The sequence below is a fragment of the Rhinopithecus roxellana genome, chromosome 15, assembly GCF_007565055.1.
Source record: "Rhinopithecus roxellana isolate Shanxi Qingling chromosome 15, ASM756505v1, whole genome shotgun sequence".
Lineage (NCBI taxonomy): Eukaryota > Metazoa > Chordata > Mammalia > Primates > Cercopithecidae > Rhinopithecus > Rhinopithecus roxellana.
Window position 1 is genome coordinate 53,430,074 of NC_044563.1, and position 23,460 is coordinate 53,453,533.

Here is a 23,460-nt window from a genome sequence, read left to right on the forward strand (position 1 = left end):
AGAATCCATGCAAGCCAGAAGACAGAAGTGCTGAAAGAAAAAAAAAAAAACTGTCCACACCCAGGAGTGGTGGCTCACACCTGTAATCCCAGCACTTTGGGAGGCCAAGGTGGATGGATCACCTGAGGTCAGGAGTTTGAGACCAGCCTGGCCAACATGGTGAAACCCTGCCTCTACTAAAAATACAAAAGTAGCCGGGCGTGGTGGTGGGCACCTGTTGTCCCAGCTACTCAGGAGGCTGAGGCAGGAGAATCGCTTGAATCCAGGAGGTGGAGGTTGCAATGAGCCGAAATTGTGCCATGGCACTCCAGCCTGGGCAACAGAAGTGAAACTCTGTCTCACAAAAACAAACACACAAAACAATTGTCCACTCAGATATTATACTCAGTAAAAATATCTTACAAATGAAGACATGTTATAGAGGTATAGGCAGGGGTAAGGGAACCAAGAAAGGATGCTAATAGCCTGGGCAGCATAGCAATACCCATCTCTATCAAAGATATGGGTACCAAAAATTTTAATTAGCTGGATGTAGTGGCACACACTTGTAGTCCTAGCTACTCAGGAGGTTGAGGCAGGAAGATCACTTTTGAGCCTAGGAGTTCAAGGCTGCAGTGATCCATAATCACACCACTGCACTCCAGCCTAGGCAACAGAGTGAGATCCTGTCCCTAAGCAAATTAATTAATTAACTAAAAATAAAAATAAAGGACGCTGAGGCACCCAGGCACTAAAAACAGTGAATAACCATTAGCAACCCCCAGGCTGCAGAGCAAGGTGGGAAAGTCATAGGATGTTGTGACTAAAGTCCAGTGGGAGCTGTAACGATGAAGGAGAAGCCCCCTGTTCGAAGCTAAAATCATGGATCGACACAGCCACTGTTAGAGATTCGGCACTGGAGGAAAGAAGGAGTGAGGAGTGAGGACAACCTTCTGAATTCCACTCTCTTGCCAGTGCCTACCACGGACTTAGCTTAACCAGAAGTGAGCCAGTGAGAGTGCCCCAGTGACACAGTCTGCAGGGGTCAGCTGCTCTGGGCAGACAGAGAGGACAAAGAATGGATCCCCCCAGATCCATTCTGGGGGAACAGAGAATAACCAGCACAGAGACTGGCCGGCTGTGTGACATGTTAGCCATGAGTGGCCAAGCCAGGGTTCAGCCCCAGATCTGCCTGAACCCTAAGCACTTCCTACCAGATGTACCACCTCAAGTACAGCGTGGCAGAGTGGGCCAGATCTGGGGAATCTTGAGGGCTAGAATTCATTTTGGGTACTTAATTTTGTAGGAAATGGACAGCAAGTACAAGATTTTAATGCAGAAGCCACAAAGTGCTCTGACTCTGATCCAGTTTGGAGTAGCTAATGACGTCTTGATGACATCTATTACAGTGACTTGGGCCGGGGGAACTATTGGTGTGCCTGGGCCAGCAACCATAATTATCCACAGACAATGCAGTGCCCAGTTCCCTGACATGGTGATGGTGTTGTCTGAAACAATCAGAAATGAAAATCATACAAATCAAATCTTATTTTTTAACCAAAAAGTTAAGATCAGCAAAAGTTTAGTATCAAAGGGCAGTTTGGCATTTTCCTTGCCAGCCGTGCACAGTGAGTGGCTCGAGATGAAGTATTGAGTGTGAAAAAGAAAGCCTTGCAGTGTGTGCAAAGATATCCTTTAGCAGTCTTCTTCTGAGAGCCAAGTTCACAGCAATTACATGAATCTCTTTTTCTGAGATGGAGTCTCACTCTGTCACCCAGGCTGGAGTGCGATGGTGCAATCTCGGCTCACGGCAACCTCCGCCTCCCAGGTTCAATCGATTCTCCTGCCTCAGCCTCCTGAGTAGCTGGGATTACAGGCACCCAGCCACTGTGCCTGGCTAATTTTTATATTTCTAGTAGAAACAGGGTTTCACCATGTTGGCCAAGCTTGTCTCGAACTCCTGACCTCAAGTGATCCACCCGCCTTGGCCTCCCAAAGTGCTGGGATTACAGGCGTGAGCCACTGCACCCGGCCTATATGAATCTTTTATGTGTTTTCTTTCACTGTGCTCCAAAAATACTTTGGCTAAATGGAATGAAGAAAAATCAGTGGGAGGAAGTAATGAAAAGCCAATCATCTGGCCATCCCTATCATACCCCCCAAGTAGGGGCTTGGCATCGCTGCAAAGTCAATTGCAGTGGTAGCAAGCAAAGCCTCCTGAAAAAAAAAAAATACTGCCAGTCTTCTTGACCCACTTGAGACTTGCAAAAACAGTGTTTTCTATACCACAGTGATGAACCCAAAGATTTTTATTTGAAATGGTACCATTTTTATGGGAAGCATGATGGAAAAAACACATTCTTTAGGATTAGACAGACCTGACTTTGAATTTATATTCCTCTACCAGCTGTGTGATCTTAGGCAAGTTGCTTATCCTCTCTAAGCCTCCTCTTCACCATTTATGAAACGATGGTAATAATAATGCCTACATCAAAAGATGATGATGAGCATGGTGCTTGGTACCTAAAAGACACCACATGAATGTTAGTGACCTTTCTCCACCTCAGCTGGACAAGGAAAGGTAAAACAAATGAAGTTCTTAGTTGCTGTCAGTCCATGTCTTGAATCAACAATAATATCTGTTATTTACTTATATATTTATTCATTAAGTAAACATGTACTGAGTACTGTCGACATGCTGGGTACTCCTCTGGGCACTAAGAATACAGACAAGGTCCCTATCCTCATGGAGCTTATATTAGGAGGAGACAGACAACAAAGAACAAATAAATAAGTATAGTGAGGTCAATAAGAAAATATGATACAGAGGTTGGGGGACTTATCTGTCTTAGAAGCAGTGGTCAAGGAAGACCTCACTGAGGTGATAACAGTTGATCTGAAACATGAATGATGACTGAAACGAGCCATACCAACACCGGAGGGAAGAGCGTTCCTGCAAAGGGAACAGGAAGCATGAGCACCCCAGCATGCACTGACTTTGGCATGTTTGGGGACCAGAAGCAGATACAGGGAGAAGAAGGACCTGCTGAGGAGTGACGTTCCAGGTGAAGTTAGAAAGAAAGGCAGGAAGGAGCCAACATTCAGCCAACGTTCATTGACCATCAGGAAGCACATGCTATATGCCATGGGGATACAGCGCGGTCCAAATGAAGTCCCTGCCCTCAGGGAGTTGACATTCCACTGAGGGCAATCTCCTGGGGTCCTGGGGGCCCTGGGAAGAAGTTTCCCTTTCATTTTAAATACGTTACCTCTTTTGGTCTTCATGTATCTCTATAAAACAGGATTATTATCCCCATTTATGGAAGGCAAAACAAGAGGCTCACCGAGGTTATATGATATAGCCTGCCTGAAATTGTATCATTTGTAGTGGAGACTTGATGGTTAGGAGGAACACAGAGCCAAGTGCCCATCTTCTAGAGCCAGGATTCAAAGCCTAGACCATCTGGCTCCAGAGACCTTTTTAAAAAACTATTCCCTGCATTCCTCTTGGTTAGAAAGAAAGAAAATTTGCCAGTACTTTGTGGGTTCCCATAATGAAAGCTGTAACAAATGTAACTAAGCCATTGTCCAGATGCCACCCAATCATGGGGCCGGGACTTGAGGCAGCCACTTGGAGCCCAGAGAGTTCAGAGAACTGCCCCTTCCTTCCAGATCCCTGCACTGTGTCGTGGCAGCTCTGTGGTGGAGAAGAAAGGGTTCTGTAGACGTGGCTCACAGGGCAAAGGTGTGCAGGGCCCAGTGGACTGGCAACCCTACCTCTTCCCATCCACAGTCAGAAGGAGCAGTTCTGGTGGGATAATTACAGGTATCGATCAAGCAGCAAAGAGATCCAGGTCATTTCCCAAGCTCTGGAAGGTACTAAAATGAATGAAGAGGAGACAAGAAAATTTTATAAATTGGTTGCTCTATTTGATGTTCATTTAATTAAGACATTCAGTCCTTCTAATGGAAAATGTGAAGAGTGGAAATTACTGTTTTTTTTTTTTATTTTTACCATCTTATATAAAATGAAAACCAGATCTTAAAGGCATGGGGCCTCTTCATTGTATCTTCTTTAGGCTCAATTTAATTATGCCTTACAAGCTACCTTCAATAATAATTGCAGTTGTCTGCCTTTATACAAAGCCTCTTTCTGTCTTCAAGACTAAAACTCTGGGGAGATACCCAGGGAGACTGCCAAAGTATTATTTAGTAAGAGTTGTTGTTTCCATATTTTGGCATTCAGCAAGTGTTTATCATGTACCTACTGTGTGTCCAGCTTGTGCCAAGTCCTGTAGGAGAGAATGTGTGAATGAATCATGGTGTCTCCTCTCCCACAAAGCAGGAAAGAGGCCTTGCACATCCAATCCTGCATTCGGTGATTCGTTCAGCCAACATTCCCTGCCTTTCCTCTCTATGCCAGTTCCAATGCTGGTGAAGCAGAGATGAACTGAGAGCCAGTTCTCCAGGGTCATGCTGCTGGCAGGTGGCAGAACCCAGATGGTGTCAGTCCACAGACTCCACAGACCTGTTCTGACCTCAAGCACTCACAGTCCAAAGAGGGGGACAACTTGTACATCAACACTGCAGTGCAGGGGAGGCATTCTAGGATAGAGCTGTGCACAGGATATAATGGGAGAAGGAATAGGAAAAACCAGGGAGAGCTTTAGGAGGTGGCATTTGAGCGAGACCATGGTAGAAGTAGTGTCAAAGTGACATCTGACCCCAATTAACAATCTATCAATTCTTATCTGTAAAACTCCACAGCTGCCTTTGCAGTGTCTTGCATGGTATAATAAAATGTTTTTCATGCGGTTAGGTCAGGAAAGTAGACAGTCCGAGTGAATAGTCTTATTTTAATAAAGAGTATGTACAGGGATTACAGGTATTCAAAGAATCAGCCTAGAACAGCATCCCATCCCATTAAACTGCTGGACTGAAATGAATCTTCCTGTTGATTAAAAGATGACTCAGGATCTGACTGGATCCAGCTTAATCATGAATCACAGATACAGTTAAGTTGACCAGGGCAAAACCAGTTTTGGGGGTCTTGATTTTTAGCTAAAAAACTTGGAGTATCCTAGTAATATTTTGCTGAAAAGTCCTGGAAATTGTTATCTTCAACTTGCCCTATAAGTAAGACTGTCCTCTCTCTGCACAGCCTGGAATTTAAGGCATCCGCCTCCCCAGATGGCCGTGCTCATGAGCTCTCACATGTGGTTTTACCTGGCTTGTCACAACACTTTTCTGATTATGAAAATAATCCATGTTTATTATTTTAAAATCATGGAAATATATGTAAATAAGCAATTCAAATCACCTGTAATTCTACCTCCCAGAGATAACCACTGTCAATATTTTTGTGTGTTTCCTTCCTATTCAAATTTTCAGTGGCCACAAATGGTTAAAAAGAATCCCAGCCTCTCTCAGTGTTGAAAGGAGCAGAGCTCTGAGAGGGTCTCCATATGAGAGAAGTCTTCGGACATGCATCTCAGATCTTTACTGCAAGACACCCTCCTTCTTAGCCACCGTCTCTCAGAACTCTTGCTCACTGAGCTCTGTGAGGCAGTGCACCCCTTTGACCATCCAGTCCAGGTTTCAGCCTCCCCTAGGCCAGACTGACCTTTTCCTGGAAGAACCTGACTCAGTACTAAGGAAGAGAAAGGAGAAATCATGGCTGGACATGGGTTTTTGAAGCCCCCAACCACCCACAGGAGAGCCTCTGATAGAGCCACAGCCTTGCCTGCAGCCCTGCCCAGGGAGTGTAGTCGAGGCCATAGCACTGCCTGCCATCCTGAAAAGGCCCCAGCCACAGAGGCATCCAACTTCCCCAAAGGCCACCGGCCCCTCCACCAGAATTGGTCTTAGGCCAAAAACAGGGGTGATTTATTCAGAAGATCTCTACCAATGCCTCCTCTGTGGCAGAGTGTGCCAGGGACTGTTGGATTCAGTGTAGAGTGCTGTGATCTGTGCCAGGCACAGGCACTGAAACAGTTGGCAAATGGCAGAGTCTGTAGTGCAGCACCCAAGTCTGACCTTGGGCAGAGAATTCCTGAGCAGACCTGCCTAATCTCACCCACCAATGATACCATACCACCCACCTATGATACTACAGGAGCTGCAGACCCAGGAATCTCAGCAAGAAGCCAGGCTGAAGAAAGAGCCTGGACAGAGCTGAACTCTCTGAACTTTCATTGCCCCATTGTGAAAACCCTCACAGGAACCTGGCGGTCAGCTTTACCCCAGAAGTAAAAACAAAACAGTTAAAAAAAAAAAAAAAAAAAAGCCAGTAGGGGGACCCGAAGTACACGGGGGCGACCATGTCCAGGAAGTCAGTCAGGATTATTGCCATGTAGAGGAAGAACTATGTCCCTATTCACACACAAGTGCAAAAAGGCTATTTAAGCCTGCCTTTTTACACTTCAGCCTCCTCTAATTAAAAACAATAATTAAAATGTTAATAGCCCACTCCTGCCAGGGAGGAGCACATGTGATGAATACTTGCAAATGGATGGTACAGAAATGTTCGTTGAAGACACAGAGGCAGGTGGCAGTTTGGAAGCACATAGATCTGAGTTTGAATTTTGATTCCACCCACACTTAATTAGCTGTGTGACCTTGAGCAGGTGACTTCACTTTTCCAAGCCTCAATTTCTGATCCTCCAAAAAGGAGATAATACATACCTTTTAGACTAGGATTAAATGAGGATTACATGAAAAATGTATTAAATGAGGATTACATGAAAATGCATGAAAAGCCACCAGCACCATGCCTCATCTATTGGACGTGTTCAATGATGGTAGGTATTTCTTTTATTATTATCAGGAGAATAGTAAAGAGAATTAAGATTCAATTATGATGCTTTAGAAAGACCATACCTGAGCAAAGCTATGGAGTTCTAAGAGTTGCAGATACAAAAATGCTTAGTGCCGGATGTAAAATCTAGATGGAAGGGGTTGCAAGAAGCAAGAGGCCATTTATCTAGGCTGAGTCCTGGTTTGAATTCAGAACCCCCTTTTCCCAGGATGTGTAGAAACCTAGGAAACCCCTGGGTAATAGCTCCCATTTCTAGTGTTTTTCAGGAAAAACCTGTATAACCAGTTCTTGCGGGTTTTGCAGAGGGTATTCAGGCATCAAGCTTGACTACATCATTTCTGGGAAGTCCCCCATTTCTAAGATTCCGGGTCAGCTGTCTCATTATGGCCACCATCATCTCACCCCCTTCACAATTGAATTCTAGTTTATAGCTGTACTCCTGGGCAGTAGGCTGGTCAGTGGTGTCACCCCCACTGGGTTAGGGAAGGGAGACTCAGAGAGGTCAGTCATTTTCCTGCAGCTGGATGTCAGCAGGTGGAGTCACATCCTGAAATCTATATACCAGGTCCCATGCAAGAGATGTGGGAGACATGGGAATGTATCCAGCCAGAAAGAAAAGCAGAGCACAGCAAAACCATGGCATGAGGTAGAATGCGCCAAGTTCCAGCTAAAGCACCATTATATTTCTACAACTCAGTTCCACCCCTTGGTTTCCAGGTATGACAGCTTTGGCCGCCTGACAAATGTGACCTTCCCTACTGGCCAGGTGAGCAGTTTCCGAAGTGATACAGACAGTTCAGTGCATGTCCAGGTAGAGACCTCCAGCAAGGATGATGTCACCATAACCACCAACCTGTCTGCCTCAGGTGCCTTCTACACACTGCTGCAAGGTAAGTCAGGTGGGGGCCAGGGGACTTTGAGGCAGAGGGGTGGGAAGACCCCTTTGGAGGAGGATGGCACAAGAAATAGGCTGCTGCTGGAGCTGTCCAAGAACAGGAAAGCATTGCAACTCTCTGTATTGTCGCCTAATTTACAAAATATACCAGCCTGAGTCAAGTAAATTATCTCTCAGAAGCTTCAGAATAATATTTTATTGTCCTATTCTGTTATCAGAACAAAGGGCAGTGAATTCATTAGCTGCTAATCCAGGCGACCTCACTATTCTGCCATCCTAATGACTCCCAGATTAACAGACACACTCACACTGGTGTAGGTGAGGACAAAGGACAAGAATAATTACACGTAATTATGAAAGGGATGTGATTACAGAGAAGTCCTTCCTGAAGCCCAGGTGAGAAGATTTGTGCCTCTTTTAGGGTTTCATAGAAAAGAGACCCTTCTCTGCATTTGTCACATCATCCTGTTATGGGTTGGTCTTTTAGCTTCAAGTAAAAAGATTTCACAAGGATGAAATCTTGCTGTTAATTATCTGCCTCAATTGTTCTTGTGGGATGTGGTGACCCAGGTGGGCTTGCAGCTTTGTGGGATTTAGTAAACTTGAAAAGAAGAAGCCATCACCAGGGAAAGCCTGCCTGATTTTTTCCTGCTCTATGGATGGCTCTTTGTACTTCCAAAGACTGACACGAAGCAGTGAAAGGAGCCTCAGGCTAAGAGTCAGAGGCCCAAGTTCTAGTTCTGACTCTGCCACCACATCACTAACCGACCCTTGGTTTCTTCTGCAGAGAAAGAAAGCAAGCTGAAGCTGTGTGGAATGGGGTGAAGCGGTGAGAGGAGTAGGGGTTCTGGGTGGGTGCCAGTTCCCACCTGTGTGAATTGGCTGGAGTCACTCTTCTTCTCTGAGCCTTGGTCTCTGGGGCTGGGAAATGGGGCTGAATTTTAACACCTGCCCCACAGGGCTGTTCAGTCGATCTCTTTAGACAATGTAGTGACTAGCATGAGCCAAGCACATAGTATTACTCGATAAGCAATTCTATTAGATTCATTAATTAATTAATTAGCAAGCAGTTTAACTTACCATAAGAAAACAAATGTATATTCTTACAACCACTTTTATTCCCAAATTTAGTCCTTTGCCTTTCAAAGAGCTCCAAGAACAATAAATGTTCTCAAAGAAAGAGAAACCACACACTGGAATTTCTTCCTCACAAAGCACCTTTAACCGTGGTTTTTGAGGAAAACTCAGTGTTTTCGTTTGTTCTCACACAATAGTCATCAACAGAAGACTTCTGTGACCAAATATAGGCAGAGGCGGGGTTCTCCCCACCATCAAGCAAGCAATCAGCTCTGCAGTGGACACCAGCTGGGTGTCCCCCAACTCAATTCCAGCACTATCTACCTGGAGATAGCCTCACATCCCTCAGATCGAGGGCTCAGTCCCCAAAACTGCCCCGCCATCCACCATACTTCAGATACCAGTCACAAATCTGGGCCTCTGGAACTTCTTTCTGATTGGCTTCTAGTTGAGGTTTCCTTGACTGCTTCTTTGGGTTTAGTTAATTTACTGGAACAGCTCACAGAACTAGAGAAATACTTATATTTACCAGTTGATCATAAAGAACATTACCAAGGATATAGATGAAGAGATGTGTATGCCAAGATGTAGGGTAAGAGGCATGGAGCTTTCACACCCTCCCCAGGTACATCACCCTCACCCCTCCATGAACCTCTATATGTTCAGTTCCCCAAACCCTGTCTTTTTGGGCCTTTTACGGAGGCTTCATTGGATAGGCATGGTTGACAATCATGTAGAAATGTGATTGGACAAAAACGGTAAGATCTAAACCCAGCAAGGCCCGTCTCTTCGGATTCTTCTTGGCCTCTCTGTGCAGCACTCATTCCTCCCTCCAGGGTATGGAGCAGGATCGCCTCTGAAATGTAGGTCTTATGACCCACAGTCAGATTTGAGTCCTGCCTTGGAGAGGAGGGCAGGAGAAGGTCAGAGAGAGAGGCAGAGATTGTTTCCTAAGGTCTGCTTTTGAGTCCTGAAGTGCCTCAACATTAGAACAAAAGACTATAACAAGGGGTATAGGAGTTATGAGCTGGGAACCATGAATATATAATCATAATGTCACAAGTGGGTTGGGACAGACCCCAGGCATTTCTGCTCTGACTGGATTATTGCCAAGCAAAGGTACAACTTCTGAGGCAGCCAAGATCTTGCCTGACCAAGGACTGCAGGACCACCAGTTACTCAGATGTCTTGTCCTTCAGGCCTGTCTTTTTCCCTGTGATTAAGAATTATCTATCCATTCCATACTGCTAAATGGGCTGTGAGTATTTTTCTCAAAGGTCCATGTGGGCTTTCTTATATTTGGGCAACTTGTTAAAATTTGAAAGTGCCACATTCCTCAGTTTTAAAATGTACCATCAATTTAATAACAACTTTTTAGGCAGAGGGAAAAAAGTCACACTGCTCAAAAGGCATACATGGACACATTCCAACTTCAAAAAACATTAAAATGTGAAAAGAAAAAGCACTTCTTGGAACCCAGGAAACATGGTACCTGTTTTTCCTCTTTGGTAGCTCTGCCAAGCTCTTTCCTTCTTGAGTACCAGGCTCAGATGCTCAGTTTTGCAGCTGCCTCACTAGAGTCTTTGTGAAAGCTCTTTCGGTTTCATCTTCTGTTTAAACTGTGGGAAGTAATAAGAAGTAGCTGCTAATGAGCAGCGGCCTTGGGAAGTCACAGCCCACATTAAATGGGATCATCTGAGATGGGTCTCTACAGATGCTGTTCCCTCCACGTCACCATTAATGGACATATGTGGATTCAGCAAGGAGCAGCTTTAAAGGATAAATTGACACAGGCTTTTTCACTGTTCAAAGGCAGAAAAATATAGATTGTCAGTGAATAATGCATAGCAAGTGTGAGGCAGATTTTAGAATTTTGCATGTGTGATAGAGAAAGATGGAGAGAGGAGGGAGTGAGAGAGAGGGGTGCCTATTTGATGCCATTCCAGCGGAAAAGATTCAGTGAAGGTTTCCCATGAAAACCATCGCTTAATAAGTATCTTTAGTGCTTGACATAGCCTGGAACATAACTAGTTTTGTCCAGCAAAGATTTACTGAGCACATATAATCCTAACAGTGATGATAGCTAACATTTTTGGAGCACTTATTAACTGCAAAGCATATTTTCAGCATTTTACATTAAGCAGTACCTCATAAGGTACCTCATATAGTACCTCATATGCCTAGGAGGTAAGTATTATTGTCTCCGTTTTCTGAATGAAGGCAGTGAGAGGCACTCAGAGGTTAAGTAGCTTGCCCCAGTCACACACCTAATTGGGTGTTTGGACCCAGACAAACAGGCTTTATGGAACCTATTCTCTTAACTGCCAATCTAAAGACAAGGGGCCCTATATCCAGGACCATGTTCAGCACTAGAGAAGTTTACCATGATATGTGTGTGTGTGTGTGTGTGCGCGCGCACGTGTGTGTGTATGTGTGTGTGTGTATGTGTGTGTGTGTGTATGTGAGAGAGAGAGAGAGAGAAATGGGATGGTGGAGATAGAGGAGAGACAAGAGACACACATGACAGTGACTAGCACAGTGCCAGGCACATAAAACCACTGACAGCTAACATTTACATAACACTATATGCCAAGTACAGTTCTCAGCTCTTCATATTCATGATCTCACTCAATCCTCAGAGCATCCTGCAAGGCAGGGTACAATTATTGTCCCAGTGTAGTGATGAAGTACCAGAGGCATGGAAGGTTAAGAATTTGGCCGAGGTCTTACAGCAAGGCAGCCACAGAGCTGGAACCTGAGCCGAAGCAGCCTGGCTCCAAAGCCAAGCTCTTAATTTTTGTGCCATTGTGCCTCTCACAGCACGCACTCAAATATTGGAGAATTTTGTTCATTAACGGAGCAGTGACTCCCACACCCCTCAGCTGTGAGACCACTGAGGAGGCCCATAGAGAGGCTGAGGGGTGTACAGGACAGGGAGTCATGTATTCTGGCCAGTGGAAGAGGGGAAGCTTCTGGAAAGAGATGACATTTTAGCAGAGCCTGGAGGGAGTCTTAAATCAGCACTTACTGAAGAGGGGGGCAGTGCAGAGGAAACAGCCAGGGAAGGGCCAGAGACAGGAGAGTGTAGCGCAAACCCAAAGACAGTATTTTCATCTATAGAAAGCAACTCTGTGCATTTTACAGCTGAAATCTACTTCTTTCACCAGAAGTTTCATTTAGTTAAAAATCTAAGTTAAAATGTTTTAAATCAAATTTAAAATTTCAAATCATTTCTATGCTTAAATCATGGTCATATGCCCGTGACAATAATTTAAAACGTGTTTATGTATTTTTTTTTTTTTTTGGCATTCTGTCAGTGGTTTAAGTGTCAGAGTTATATTTTTCTCCTTGTTATAAAGAACATTGTTACCGTAGAGTGTATCAAGAGCCTTAAAACTGTTCAACCTGCCAGGTATGGTGGCTCACACTTACAATCCCAATGCTTTTGGAGGCTAAGGTGGAAGGATTGCTTCAGCCCAGGAGTTCAAGGCCTGCCTGGTCAAATATTGAAACCTGGTCTCTATAAAATATTTTAAAAATTAGCCAGGTGTGGTGATGCATGCCTATTGTCCTAGCTACTTGGGAGGCTGAGGTTGGAGGACTGCTTGGACCCAGGAGTATGAGGTTACAGTGAGCTATGATCACATTGTACTACCGCACTATAGCCTGGGCAACAGAGCAAGACCCTGTCTCCAGAAAAAAAAAAAAAATTCAACCCTTTGCTCTAGTAATCCTACTTGTAGGAATCTATTTTGATTTGAAAATCTAAAATGAAGATATTGGATATTGATTTATCTGAAAAATATTTTTGAGGTATAATTCACATAGCATGAAATTTACTCTTTAAAAACATACAATTTATAAAGCTGTGCAATCATCGCTATGATCCAATTCTGGAACATGTTTATCACCCCAAAGAGAAATCCCATACCCATTAGCAGCTGCTCCACTTTCCCTCTTCCCCCTCAGCCTTTGGCAACCACTGTCTCTAGAGATTTTTGCCTATTCTGGACATTTCATGTAAGTGGAGTCAGACAATATGTAGCCTTTTACATCTGACTTCTCTTTCACTGAGAATGATGTTTAAACTAAATATATACAGTGGTACTTATAATTCTGAAAAACTGGAATCAAACTGAGTATCTATTTGAGGCTTGCTTAAATAACTTATTTTCATACAGTGGAATATTGTATGGTCATTAAGAAAAATGTTTACAAAAAAATATTCAGGAACATGATATAATACAATGATCAGTGAAAAATTCTGTAACTGTTTTAAAACTCTTATCTATTTTAAACTGCAAGGGCATTTGGAAATATCCGAAAATCTACAAATGTACAAAATATTTACAATGGTTTTCTTTGGATATTGAGATTCTGGATGGTCTTCTCCATGTATTTTCCTCGTTTTCTTCAGTGATGACATATTGCTTTTATAGTTAGGAAAAGCATCCTTTAAAGTCCCCTCCACTGCCTCTGCTGTCCTCACACCTCCCTCCCCCTTCGTTCCTTCTGAGCAGTCTGTGCCTGTCCTCTCCTGCAGACCAAGTCCGGAACAGCTACTACATTGGGGCTGACGGCTCCCTGCGGCTGCTGCTGGCCAACGGCATGGAGGTGGCACTGCAGACTGAGCCCCACTTGCTGGCTGGCACTGTCAACCCCACCGTGGGCAAGAGGAATGTCACACTGCCCATTGACAACGGCCTCAACCTGGTGGAGTGGCGGCAGCGCAAGGAGCAGGCTCGGGGCCAGGTCACTGTCTTCGGGCGCCGGCTGCGGGTGAGCGAGGCCTCTGGAGGTGGCTGTGTCCTGAGGGGAAAGGAGAAGGGTGAATCCAGAGAACTGGTCCCTGTTCTGGAAATTCACTGGGACCTCAGTTTACTCATCGGCAAAAGGGGAGAACTAAAGCAGGGAACCACGTGTGATCAGAGACCCTTGTATGTCTTTTTAGTTTTGACTTGTAGAAAGACTACTGGCTTTGGTGGTAGATGGGCCTGAGTTGAATTTCCAGCTTATATTATTCCCTGAGTGAGCTTGGACAGATCACTAGTCTTAGAGCCTCAATTTCATCATCTATAAAGTGGGAAGGACAAGACCACTTTTACAAGTTGCTACAAGGATTAGAAGTAATAATATATAAAAAGCCGGGCGTGGTGGCTCACGCCTATAATCCCAGCACTTTGGGAGGCTGAGGCAGGCAGGTCATGAGGTAGGAGATCGAGACCATCCTGGCTAACACGGTGAAACCTCGTCTCTACTGAAAATACAAAAAAATCAGCCGGGCATGGTGGTGGGCGCCTGTAGTCCCAGCTACTCGGGAGGCTGAGGGAGGAGAATGGTGTGAACCCAGGAGGCGGAGCTTGCAGTGAGCCAAGATCGTGCCACTGCACTCCAGCCTGGGCAACAAAGCGAGACTCTGTCTCAAAAAAAAAAAAAGTAATATATTAAGCGTCTTAGAGTCTGGCTCATAGCAAGTGGTCAATAATAGCTACTCTTATTGTTATTGCTATTATTTATTACCATTATTGCTATTACTATTGCTAACATGTCCCAAAATTCAGTTCAGCTACTTAGAACCTAAGCTACATTCTCCAAAATGGCCTCACCTGAGCCATCACTGCTGGGACTGGCATCATGGTCTTATATTCAGAGTGCTTTTGAATATGTGGATGCCCTGAGCCAGCTCCTTGTCTGCCTCACATCCCATGTTTCTGTAGAATACAGCCTCTGCCAGGGCCTGAGTGCCCAGCTTCTTTTTCCGCCACCTTGAGAAAGGCAGGTGATGAACAAAGGGAAAGTTAATGAACCAGCCGTGGCTTTCAGCATAGCACCCTGCAGACCACGGGTGCTCAAGAGATACCTGCTGAACTGAAACAAACTACAGAACTGAGTTACATGTTCCTAACATTCCAGAAGTGTCCCCATAGCAACACAGCTCAGACTCTCTTAAATCCCCTGCCCTTCAGCAAAGAAAGTTCACTGAAGCCCCTCTTTTATACATGAGACAACCGAGATCCAGAGAGGGTAAACGATTTTTCCAGAGTCTCATAGCGAGGTATTGGTAAAGACTAGAAAATAGGCCAGGTGCAGCAGCTCATGCCTGTAATCCCAGCACTTTGGGAGGCTGAGGCGAGCAGATTGTTTGAGGTCAGGAGTTCGAGACCAGCCTGGCCAACATGGTGAAACTCCATCTCTACTAAAAATACAAAACATTAGCCGGGCATGGTGATGGACACCAGTAATCCCAGCTACTCAGGAGGCTGAGGCAGGAGAATTGCTTGAACCTAGGAGGCGGAGGTTGCAGTGAGCTGAGATTGTGCCACTGCACTCCAGCCTGGGCAACAAAGCAAGACTCTGTCTCAAAAAAAAAACTAGAAAAATAGGCCCACAGCAGCTACAGAAACATTAAGTGACTTATCCAATATCGCACAACTGGCAAAACCAGGCTTCATGTGTTCCCTCAACAGCCAAGAGCTCTAGCGACTATCTACTGTGGAAAACAGCTTTGCAGTAGCTCTCTGAGGAAGGCCTAGCTGTCTTTGTTCTCTGTGGCCTCACTGAGCCCCCGTCTGAATTCGCAGAGACTCCTGCATGCGCCTCTGAGGCAGTGTCCTCAGTGGGAAGTTTGACCTGGGTTTGATTCCTGCCTGTGCCGTGTGGAGCCTTGAGCAGCTCCTCTGAGCCTCAGGTGCCTCTGCAGAAACGAGATAATACACTCAACGCACCTAGCCCAGCGCCAATTGACTCCAGGTGCTCAATAAATGGCAGCGAGTAGCATGATTAGGATTTCCTCTCTGCTGTGTGAACTGGACCAAAAGTTTCCTAGGCTTTAACTGGTCCCTCTCCCAACCTGAGATTGATGGTGCTCTAGTCAGGTGGCCACGTCTACATGTCCTCCCAAATAAATGGCCACCCACAGTGGTGGCAGGTGGAATGAGAATGTTAGGTGGGTGTGCCTCCCCATAATGGAGCTCATTTTTTTACAACTGGGAACTCTTAATAAAGAGGTGAAATAATCTCACTGCCGCCACTGCCGAGCACAGAACACATTAGGCGGCTCCCCAGTGAGCTGTTTAATTTTATTAATTTTGCCAAAAAGGTACAGCTCCCCTTCACTAGAGATCCTCCAGGGGTAAAAAGGGGCAGCTGGCTCGATGGTACCACCCTGAGGGGAGTCATAGGCGGACCTTCCAAAAGATACTTTAAAAAGGCCTCTGTCATTATTGGTGACACAGCCCCCGTATCTTCTGTGCCCTCTCTGAGAATAACACAGCTTCAGCCTCCAACGCCTCTGAGTTTTCATGGGAATCATCTGCCACACAGTTTCTGCATCTGCAATTGTGTCTGATTACCCCAGGGAAGGTAGCCTTATTATAACCAGGTCATTCACAGCTAAAGTCAGCATCGTCATTATAAATCTTTATTTTCAAGGCCTTGGGATTTGTATGGGAGAAGGGGGGACACACACTTCTCTCCTTCCTGGGATGACCAGGATCGTTTGCTGTCATTTAATGGAAATAATTCCAACCATTTATTCAGTACCTTCCATGTGCTTAACACTCCACTGATTTACTAAGTTTCTTCAACCTTCACAACAACTGTTGTTATACAGAGTAAGAAACTGAGACTCGGAGAGGGGATGGCACTTGCCCAAGGTTGATAGAAAAGTTGGTCACAAAGTTGCAGCTAGAATCCTGGTCTTCATTCCTAGACCTGGACCCAATTTTTTTAACCACACAGGGATCCAGAGGGCCTTTCATTGCCTCGGTCCACACATGCCATTTTGCATCACGTGACCTAATTATCTGCTTTCCTCTTGGGTCTTCTTTACTACTTGTCAACCTTAAGCAATGACTAGTGGAAGAGACAGAAAATGTGCCCAAATGTCCCATAAGGCCAGACACCAATTAGCGGGAACCAGTATTTTTGCTCCAGAATACCTGGCAATGTTTCAGGGACCACCAGTGCCTACAGGGCAGATCCAAATACAGAAACAGGCCCCTGAAGTATATTTCTTTATTAAAATATAAAAACCCTGACTTACCACTATGTCTGTAGGAGCCCTGTCCTTCTGACTCTGAAAGGAAATTGAACTGTGTGCTGACCTAGCAGCCCAGGTGGAGTTTATACAAGGCACTCACGATCCTGAAGGCAGGACCAAAGTGCCTCAAAGCCAGGACTGTGTCCCCATTCGGCCCACAGCCAAAAGAACCACCCCAGTGACAAACACTCACTGCCTCCCAGCACCTCGGGGAAGATGTCTTGGGTACTGACTCTGGCGATCAAGAAGCCCTGATTGTAGTGGCAAGGCAGGAGACACCCCAGAGGGGCTGGGAAGTCCAGAGCCCCCAGAAGGCCAAGAATTGCTCAGAGGACCACTGAGTGTTTGGTGGCACGTTGTACGGGTGAGAGTCAAGTCCAGACTCCGTCACTCACCAGCCACGAGATCCAGGGTGAATCCCTTCACCTCCCTGAGCTTTGGTGTCCTCGGTGTCTGGTGTGGAGTAGACGGGTCAGTTTATTTGCTGGGCTCACTTGGTAGGTCTCTTTTCAGCAGGGAGTCAAGAAGGATCTGCCTTTTAAAATGTGTCCTCATTAGAAGAATCGCATTAGAAAACATGCAGATCCTCTTTCGTCACAGCTACTGATTTCGCAACATAGGCATCATCTTCATCCTCACAACAGCCCTGTACAATTGGCATTATTGTCCCCATTTTACAGGTGAGGAAACTTCACAGAGCTGACGAATGACAGAGCCAGGATTCAAACCCATGTCTGTTGCTGCACAGGACCTGTGCTCCCTCCTGTACTCAAGAGCTTCCCAGCAGAGCTGAGAGCCACGTGGACCATCAGACCAAAGTTCTCATGGTCCAGATTAATTTTCTCTCTCCTTCCAATCTTTCTCCAGGTTCACAACCGAAATCTCCTGTCTCTGGATTTTGACCGTGTAACACGCACAGAGAAGATCTATGATGACCACCGCAAGTTCACCCTTCGGATTCTGTACGACCAGGCGGGGCGGCCCAGCCTCTGGTCACCCAGCAGCAGGCTGAATGGTGTCAACGTGACATACTCCCCTGGGGGTCACATTGCTGGCATCCAGAGAGGCATCATGTCTGAAAGAATGGAATACGACCAGGCGGGCCGCATCATATCCAGGATCTTCGCTGATGGGAAGACATGGAGCTACACGTACTTAGAGAAGGCAGGTGTCTGTCTCCCTGCATCACTGGCCTTGCCATGCAGAAGGCCAATCATTCATGGCCAAGCCCAGCCTGGTGGCCTCAGTGGGCTATATCTGACCCATGTCTCTGAAAGGAAATGTTCAGGAAAATCTGCCACAGAGGGCAGGGGGTCCCAAGAGGCATCTAGATGGATCATGGAGATGCCATGGCAGGTGGTGGTCCTAGGGCAAGAGAACATGAAAGACCTGCCTGATAGAGGCCCAAACACTCACTGGACTTGCAGAGCAGGACTCACGGTTCAGACCCAGGTCAAGGGTCTGCTCCCAGGTCTAGGGCATGTGGTACAATCCAGTTGTGGAGAACCAGGCAGAAGCCTAGGGATCAGTACTTAGGCAGGAGGCACTGAGCTTCAAGTGCTGGACATGGCCTTAGTAAGTCTATTCTACTATAGGGTCAGAACTCATTTCATCCCAGGGGTAGGAATCAGAAATGACCTAAAATCAAAAGTTGGTCTCAAATAGGAGAAAATGGTAGCTTTTCAGCATAAAGCCTTTAGGCCTATTATCTGATGATCTTTTCCTGAGAACAAGTGCACTGCATGCCCCAGTTCTAGTATCTAGATCCCTGCTTTGTTTCCTGACCCTGGTGACCCATCCAGGGCCTAGGCTGTGCTTGCTCTGAGGTGAGTCTCCTCTACCCACCGGGTGAGTATCCCCAAAAGTGACGTTCTGTGCTAGTACTAAGAGAGAGACCTTGGAGGTCATCCAACATACTGCAAACCCAAACCCAGAGAGGAGAGGAACTTTCCCAGGGCCGCACAAGGAGTCCATTGTTAGAAACCGGGTTCTCCCATTCCCATCACGGCCTGCCCTACCCCAGGGTAGGCGTATGACCTGTCATTGTGCAAAGCCTTAAATGCCCTTCTCAAATATGGTCTTCATGCTGCAAGCCACAGGGAGTCAGCAGAAACTGTTTAGCAGGTAAAATAAATTGTCAGACTGTGTTTGGGGGAGCTTATTCTTGCCTGAGTAGGAAGATTGGTTTGAGAAGTCCGGGGCAAGGAAGCCAGACTGCTGTACACACTTCAGGCCAAAGCTTCTCGACCATTCTCACACCCCACCACACACAAAAGTAACCAGGTCTATACTGCACAAAGGGGCAAACGCATGAGGCTGCTCACCATAGGACAGCAAATGGCCTGAGTACGTGGAGGCCTAGGCCCCAGGTAGGTTACAGATGTGCTAAGGTTAAAGATGTGCTAAGATGAGGCTGAGAGAAAGCCTCATCTTGGCACATCTGTAACACATTTGCAGTATCCTGTGGCACTCCTGTTGGAAAGCTCTGGTTGGAGCACAACTCAAGAGAACCATGGAAACTCAGGATTCTCCTTGGACGTTCATTCCTTCCCTTTAAGTCTTGAGTATGTAGAGCTACCCTTTCTCCTCACCACCCTCCTCTCATCTCTTGGTTTTCCTCTCCCTCTAGTCCATGGTGCTGCTACTACACAGCCAGAGGCAGTATATCTTTGAGTTCGACAAGAATGACCGCCTCTCTTCTGTGACGATGCCCAACGTGGCAAGGCAGACACTGGAGACCATCCGCTCAGTGGGCTACTACAGAAACATCTATCAGCCCCCTGAGGGCAATGCCTCAGTCATACAGGACTTCACTGAGGATGGGCACCTCCTCCACACCTTCTACCTGGGCACTGGCCGCAGGGTGATATACAAGTATGGCAAACTGTCGAAGCTGGCGGAGACACTGTACGACACCACCAAGGTCAGTTTCACCTATGATGAGACGGCAGGCATGCTGAAGACCATCAACCTACAGAACGAGGGCTTCACCTGCACCATCCGCTACCGTCAGATTGGGCCCCTGATCGACCGGCAGATCTTCCGCTTCACCGAGGAAGGCATGGTCAATGCCCGTTTTGACTACAACTATGACAATAGCTTCCGGGTGACCAGCATGCAGGCTGTGATCAACGAGACCCCGCTGCCCATTGATCTCTATCGCTATGATGATGTGTCAGGCAAGACAGAGCAGTTTGGGAAGTTTGGTGTCATCTACTATGACATTAACCAGATAATCACCACAGCTGTCATGACCCACACCAAGCATTTTGACGCATATGGCAGGATGAAGGAAGTGCAGTATGAGATCTTCCGCTCGCTCATGTACTGGATGACTGTCCAGTATGATAACATGGGGCGAGTAGTGAAGAAGGAGCTGAAGGTGGGACCCTACGCCAATACCACCCGCTACTCCTATGAGTACGATGCTGATGGCCAGCTGCAGACAGTCTCCATCAATGACAAGCCACTCTGGCGCTACAGCTATGACCTCAATGGAAACCTGCACTTACTGAGCCCTGGGAACAGTGCACGGCTCACACCGCTACGGTACGACCTCCGCGACCGCATCACTCGGCTGGGTGACTGTGCAATACAAGATGGACGAGGATGGCTTCCTGAGGCAGCGTGGCAGCGATATCTTTGAGTACAACTCAGCTGGCCTACTCATCAAGGCCTACAATCGGGCTGGCGGCTGGAGTGTCAGGTACCGCTACGACGGCCTGGGGCGGCGGGTGTCCAGCAAGAGCAGCCACAGCCACCACCTGCAGTTCTTCTATGCAGACCTGACCAACCCCACCAAGGTCACCCACCTCTACAACCACTCCAGCTCTGAGATCACCTCCCTCTACTATGACTTGCAAGGACACCTCTTTGCCATGGAGCTGAGCAGTGGTGACGAGTTTTACATCGCTTGTGACAACATCGGGACCCCTCTTGCTGTCTTTAGTGGAACGGGTTTGATGATCAAGCAAATCCTGTACACAGCCTATGGGGAGATCTACATGGATACCAACCCCAACTTTCAGATCATCATAGGCTACCATGGTGGCCTCTATGATCCACTCACCAAGCTTGTCCACATGGGCCGGCGAGATTATGATGTGCTGGCTGGACGCTGGACTAGCCCAGACCACGAGCTGTGGCAGCACCTTAGTAGCAGCAACATCATGCCTTTTAATCTCTATATGTTCAAAAACAACAACCCCATCAGCAACTCTCAGGACATCAAGTGCTTCATGACAGGTAAGGACCACGGCTCACTCAGGGCAGGACCCCATAAAGTGCTCTTACTACCTAACAAGACTTAGTCTTCTTTGAGAAAGGTGGTGTAAGGTGACAGGAAACACTGACTTTCTCTTAGAGTAGCATTTTCCAAAGTCCATTTGAAGAAACACTAGTTCAGAAAATACTCTGGAAAAATGGTTCCAGCATCAAATAAATTTGTCAAGGTCACCACCATTATTACATTTTCATAGCACATTTCAGTGTATGATAAGCTCTGGGAAGTGTGACAAAAGTGAACTATTTAATATATTTGCCCGCTATTTCTCAAACTTATTTGACTGTGAAAGCCCCTTTTTCACCATGAAATCCTAATATCTCATTGGATACATCCCGTGGATTGCACTTTAGGAGTTTCTGTCACACAAATCAAACTGCTTATGAGTCCTTGATTGGGTTAAGGTATGGCTTTAAAAAAAAAAAAATTAGTTGTCAATCTGAGATAATGTAAGAACGGAGTGAAGGATCCACCATTTTGAAGCTATGACATGTTACAAAAATTATTTAACTGCCCTGAATTCCAGTTTCCTGATATGTAGATTGAAGTTAGAATATCTACCTATAAGTTAAATATGTGTATTATAAACCCTAGAGAAATCACTAAAAAGATAAAAACTAAAAAAAAGAGTCCTAGCTAATAAGTCAACAGTGGAGATAAAATGGAAGACTAAGAAAATAATCCAAAGAGGGCAGGAAAAGAGGGGAAAAAAGAATAAGGAACATATGGAACAAGAGGAACGAACACCTACCTTGTAGGGTGGCTGCAAGGGTGAAATGAAATACTTCATGAGGTACCTAGCACAGTGCCTGGCTCATGTGGGTTCCGTTTCCTTTACCCTCTGACTTGAAAAGTGAGCTCTGCCTTCCACTAGCATGAAAGCAACTTGAATATAAAGTGTCCCAGGGTCCCACAGGCAGGGATGTCTCCAGCAACCACAGCCCTCCCAGCAAGCAGCCAGTCCCAGGTTAGCCACAGAGGCCCCCAACCCCACAGAGAGTGGGTGGGGGTTTGGGTACAGCCCACACTTTTTACATAAGAGAGTTTGTGGTAGGCAAAAATTGGGCACATCTCAACTTGCAAAGCCAGTAGTCTCTCCCCTCTTTTGTCTTGCAATTCAGTCCTCTTGCCCTCTTTTATGGCAGTTTCCTTCATCCTACAACTGCCTCTTCTGTGCAGCCACTGTTTCAGGGATTGGGGATAGAAAGATGATCCCTACATTCCAGGAATTCTCACTGTAAGGGGAGAGACAGCAACTGCTGTCAAGAGGGGAGGGCCATGGCAAAGGTTTGCACAGATGCCCCTCGAAGCACAGAGGAGGAGCCACCTGCTCTGCCCAGGGCATTCTGGGAAGTCTTCACAAAGTAGCTGACATTTGAGGCCAGCTCCTGAGTGGGTGTTCACCAGGTAATGGGGGAGAAAGACATTCCAGAGAGAGAAGGCAGCACATATAATACAAAAGTGTAGAGGGGCAACATGACAGCTCACATGAATGCCCCTTACAGACATGGCTTCCCGGCTCCCAAACTTGGTAGCCCCCACCTGGACCCTGTTTCTGCTGACAGCAGTAGAAGAATTCCTTTTTCAAGAAGAGTTCCACATTGTCACACACTGAGAGCAGGCATCCCAAGCATAGGAAAGAGGGGAGAACAGCATCCTAAGCATAGGAAAGAAGGGAGAACAAGGTGGTGGACAGGTGTGATGAAAACAGACTTGGGGCCTATGGATAAACATGAATATCCTAACAATGTTTCACAGCCTTCATCATGCTCAACTTGGCTGCTAGTTCTAGAGAAACTTGACAGGTTGAGATGCCATTTCCATTACATCTGTCTGCATTAAGCACACCCCCTGCCTCACCCTCCAGTGAGTTTTCTATGAGATGTCTTGGCAGGTTACTGTAGCTGAAAAAAATATGGTGAAATAGGAAACGTACTTTTCTATCAAAAGAAAATCATTGCATCTTGCCAAAATATTACTCCCTCCCCGCTTTTTCTTTGTACACCACCATATGCATATGGTCTCCTTCCAGAATAGCACTAACATAACTAACTCTCTATGCTATCTGGCACTTGGCAGATATGCTCTCCTTTAAACTTTGCAACAACCGTGAGATCACCATCATTATCTCCATTCTGCAGATGAGACTCCAAATGTCATTTGAGGCTCTAGTGAAGGGTTTGTCCAGAGTCACACAGATGTAGACCATGGAGCTAGGACTCTAATCCAGGGCTCTCCGACTCCAGAACATCTTCCATTAGAATCATGCTGGCCTCCAAATCCAGCTTTTAACAAAGCAACCAACCACCAAGGGGCACCTAACATTTTCAGTTTGGGTTCCATATTCTAGTCAGTTAAATCCAGCAAAG

At 46.1% G+C, this 23,460-nt stretch overlaps 1 protein-coding gene across 1 annotated transcript in view; it reads left to right on the top strand.

Annotated features, from left to right (window-relative positions):
- The window catches only part of TENM4 (teneurin transmembrane protein 4), a 420,170-nt gene that overhangs the window by 388,376 nt on the left and 8,334 nt on the right, over positions 1 to 23,460 (top strand). The window contains 5 exon segments of the mRNA XM_030918905.1: positions 7,514 to 7,686; positions 13,312 to 13,547; positions 17,677 to 17,973; positions 19,439 to 20,395; positions 20,397 to 21,054. Of these exon segments, the coding sequence (XP_030774765.1) occupies positions 7,514 to 7,686; positions 13,312 to 13,547; positions 17,677 to 17,973; positions 19,439 to 20,395; positions 20,397 to 21,054 (2,321 nt within the window).